This window comes from Astatotilapia calliptera, chromosome 2 (genome assembly GCF_964374335.1).
Source record: "Astatotilapia calliptera chromosome 2, fAstCal68.1, whole genome shotgun sequence".
Lineage (NCBI taxonomy): Eukaryota > Metazoa > Chordata > Actinopteri > Cichliformes > Cichlidae > Astatotilapia > Astatotilapia calliptera.
The window spans coordinates 34,620,202-34,624,203 of NC_137423.1; the positions used below are offsets into that span (position 1 = coordinate 34,620,202).

Below are 4,002 nucleotides of genomic sequence, written 5' to 3' on the forward strand. Positions count from 1 at the left end.
GTTTGTTTTTTTTGTGCAAGCTCGTGCTCCTTTCAGCCTCCCTTTCGATGCCCAGCTTGTATTTACCTTTCTGCATGCGCAGATGTGCTTTCAAATCCAAATTTTTATTTCAGCCTCTCGCATTTTTGGACCTTGTAAGAGTGTCTGTGTGTGAAGTGTCTGTGGTGGTTTCATCCTCTTTACCCAACAGTGTGAAACAGCAGGGCTGGCCTATGATTTTGGCCCCATTTTCTGAAATATATGTGCTGTTTGTAACAATGTGGTTTAATCATTTGTCGTGGTCACTGTCTTCTGTGTGTATATCCAAACCCTAATTGGTCGTGGCTGTCTGCTTACTGTTTTATATGTGAGTGCATTGCATGACTCGGTGCATGATGTGATGTTGGCATAAGCTCTGCCCAAATGCTACTTCATGACAGGGGGTAGACGAAAAAAATACCAAACACAAAAAAATGTAAACACCGCGAATAATGAAAAGCAGCCATTGTGTTGTGATGTTGTGCTAAATATCCTTAGGTGTTTACATTTAGTTTTTGTCCACCCCCTGGATGAAGGACTGAATGTTGCACATATCTGTCACTATTGACCATCGTCTCTGGTTGCGCAATTTTAGAAAGAGACTGTATGACAGCTTGCAGAGTTTAACTCACATTTCTACTTTCCCTGTAGCCATCATTGGAATCCCTCCTACAAACATCAAGGTAAACAAAGAGTCAGCACTAACCTTCTGTATTTGCTTAGTGTCTCTGCTGAGCTTCAGAAATTCAGTAGACTTGGATCAAATCGGGATCATTTCCTTTATTAATTTCTTTTTTAATCTGGTGGAGGAAACCGGTGGCATTGTAGTGACCTTCATGTTGTTAATCACTGCTTATTCATTTGGGGTGTGATTTCAAGGTGTCTCGTCCTTGTCCTCTTGTTGGTATGAACTTATGACGAAGACATCAGGTAACATCTGCTCACCCAATCCTTTTCAGATTGCAGCAGTAATGCCACTATCGTACAAGCATCTAAAGGAGCGCGACTAAAAGGCATCGAGGACTCATAACAGTCACGTCAACCTCATTCAGGGTCCCGTACCAAGGAAGAACGTCTGCCATCTGAAAGGAGGAGATGGAAAAAAATCAGAAGAAACGCGTTCGGTCCTTTGAGAGGGTTTAAAAGGCTTTTGACTTGTGTGTCTCCTTCTCCGTCCTTCGCTGTCCAACCTCAAAAAGCAGCCACCTCTCATGCATGCTTACAGAGCAGTGCTCTACATTCTTTTATACAGTATCTACTTAGACCCCAGGCATGAGTTTTCTTTCTTTCTTTTTTTTTTTTTGTACCTTACTATAGAAGCGAATGCATACATGGCTGCCTTGTCAGTAGCTCTATTCATCTGCTGTTTTAACAAGCAGCTGAAATATCCACTTCAAGAATGCTAAATGTGCATGAAAGAAGGCTCAAAAGAACACAACTCCACCAACGTTTAGTCTCTGCATTCTACAAGCTTTTTTAATATATTATCAACAGTTTCAGAGGTTATTCTACTTTAGTGTTATTACACTTTTCAACTGTTAAGTTTTAAATTGTTTCAAATATTTTAGTAAACACACTCCTCAACGGATCCAAATCATTTGGGATGAAAAGTTACTGAATGTGATTTCAGCCCAGCTCAGATCAGCTTAACGACTGTTAAAGTGGTTTTCTGGTTGTAGATGTTTATTTGTATCTAGTAATGCCATTTATATTGAATACTAAGATATGAGGGGTCAGCAGAGGTCATATCAACCCTCAGTCCAAAAACTGCGTGTGTTTATGTAAGGCTAAGAAATGCATTAGAGATTTTAAGGATATTCTGGCAATGAGACATTGCTTGGAGCGTCACCTCCAATATTCCAACCTCAGAGATAGTTCAAGAGAGTCAGATTTGAATGAGAAAGTTAATATATGTACAGTAGTATAGAGATATATTGTTAGCATCTGCTCGAAGCCAAAAACATGAACGCAATGCGATCAGAGTCTGTCCGCACTCACGTGCCCTAAAAGTGATGTTTTGTTGTATGGGTGTGACACAAGTGTAGGGCAAATGCACTGGGTGAGAATAGCCACAAATGCCTGTGTGTAATGTAAACCAGGATTACTTGAAACCTTACTGATGTAGTTCTGTTAGACATTTTCTGCACTATTAAGGAAACTGGTTTCTGCATTGTGTAGATGGTCACCAAGGCACATGAATATATGCCTGAGCGCACACACGCACATATCAGAGAAGAACATTACACGAACAGTAACCACCTTACACATAATGTCACACATGTACTAGAGCCTAAATGAGGTATTTGTATTCTTAGCCATTTACAAGTTTGCTTATTTTGTCTCAGTCAGGCTGAAGTTGGGGATTAAAGAAAACCAGCTTCATCGGAATAGTTAATGCCACTGTGAGACTCTACTCTCTGGAGTGGACCGTTCGGCCCCTTGTTTCTTCCTTTAACTTGTGTGTAGTGCTTCATACATTCCATTTAAACATAATTACATGATTTCAGACACTTTTGATGATGCTTTGGTTTGTTTCTTTTCCCCCCCTTTCTTTTCTTCACAAGTGTATATTGTGTACTTTGCATATTTATTAAGTAAATGTAATTTGACTCACAAATGTTATATTTTTTATTACTTTCAGTTTTAAATTGTGGAGCGTGTTCTGCTTTGTGTCATTTTAGTTGGCCTGTTTTACTACAGCTCTGTTGTGAGACTGTGCCAGTGTCATTAAATAGTCAATTTTATCTACACAAAGGCAGGCAGACCCTCCTCTGTGAAGACATTCAGCATCCCAAAAATTAGCCTCGGACCCAATGCCACTACTTTTTGTCTGGTGGTTTAACTGCAAGTTGAAGTTGAAAGCGATCATTGTTACTGATTATTTATGTTTAGATGCCAATCTGTATAGAATATGTCTTTATGATGATTTTAACTACTGCTTCGCTGATCTCTGCTCAAACATGCTGTGTATTAAATCTCCCTGACTGTAACCTAAATAGCTGTAAAAATAAAATTAAAAAAAATCATCTGCACAATGGCAAATGCAGCTGTTAGGCCTAAGGGACTTTAAGGATTTATATGGAAAGCAGGGGTTTTGTTTTGTTTTTGTTTTGTTTGGTCACCTAAAGACCTGTGCCAGAGATAACTGGATGTAAGATGATTCACAGAAGGGGCTGCCTGCTTTGTTACCAGATATAAACCTTTAAGTTACATATATATGGAAAAAAGAAATGCTATTTTCGAAGCTTAAAATGTGTTCAAATCTAATTTTGCCTGTCTAAATTAAAAGTAAAAAGAATGGATTGTATTTTTAATGCAACCTTTTTCCAGCCACTTTTTTTTATAAAATCAAAATGTTAAAAAAAGAAGAAAAAAAAATAAGCACGAGAGGCTTTGTGGTTGCGGACCCTGTCTGTGAGGGGTGGAGGTGGGCACAGCAGCAGTTCTGCACAGCAGGGACATCTTGCCACCTCCAGCCTTTTGGGTCTCCAGCTTCAACACTCTAAACCTCCAAGCTGAATGTACCTCTTTGAAAAAAAAATTATATTAAAAACCAGATGTTGTTCTTTAATAAAGCAGAATGTTTTGAAGATATACAAACTGCTTTGTGCTGCTTTGCACCACATGTTGTGTCAGCAGGTTTTGTCTGATGGAAGATCTGAATGTGTGTGCCTGAGAGGGGGGGGGGGCTGAGAGGCTAAGCTGGATCAGCTGAGTGACTGCTCTCCCACTGCTCCATGCATGGCCTCGGATTAAAAAAAACAAAACATTAAATCGCCGTCACTGTATAGGAGAGATTTACATACATGCATATTTACACGTTTTCTGCACTCTGCAGTTGATCTATTCCAGGGAGTTGTGGGCTGAGCTGTGGGGAGTTGGGTTGAGAGAGAGAGACTGCAACAGTATGTACACAATGCCACTCTTTCATATTTGTTCTTCGGTTTGAATGTGATTGTTGTGTATTAAAGGCTGTTTCACAAG

The 4,002-nt window shown here is 39.6% G+C and overlaps 1 protein-coding gene across 7 annotated transcripts in view; it reads left to right on the top strand.

The window, feature by feature from the left end:
- The window catches only part of atp11c (ATPase phospholipid transporting 11C (ATP11C blood group)), a 42,682-nt gene extending 39,070 nt beyond the window's left edge, over nucleotides 1-3,612 (top strand). For 4 of the 7 annotated variants that reach the window (XM_026144875.2, XM_080308129.1, XM_026144908.2 and 1 more), the window contains 2 exons: nucleotides 670-701; nucleotides 978-3,612. Coding sequence is in view for 2 of the 7 variants with exons in the window: in XM_026144908.2 (XP_026000693.1) it covers nucleotides 670-701; nucleotides 978-990 (45 nt within the window). In the remaining 5 variants the exon portion in view is untranslated. The remainder of the gene's footprint in view (nucleotides 1-669; nucleotides 702-977) is intronic. The other 3 variants (XM_080308126.1, XM_080308133.1, XM_026144899.2) reach the window with 1 other exon arrangement.
- Nucleotides 3,613-4,002: the final 390 nt, after the last annotated feature.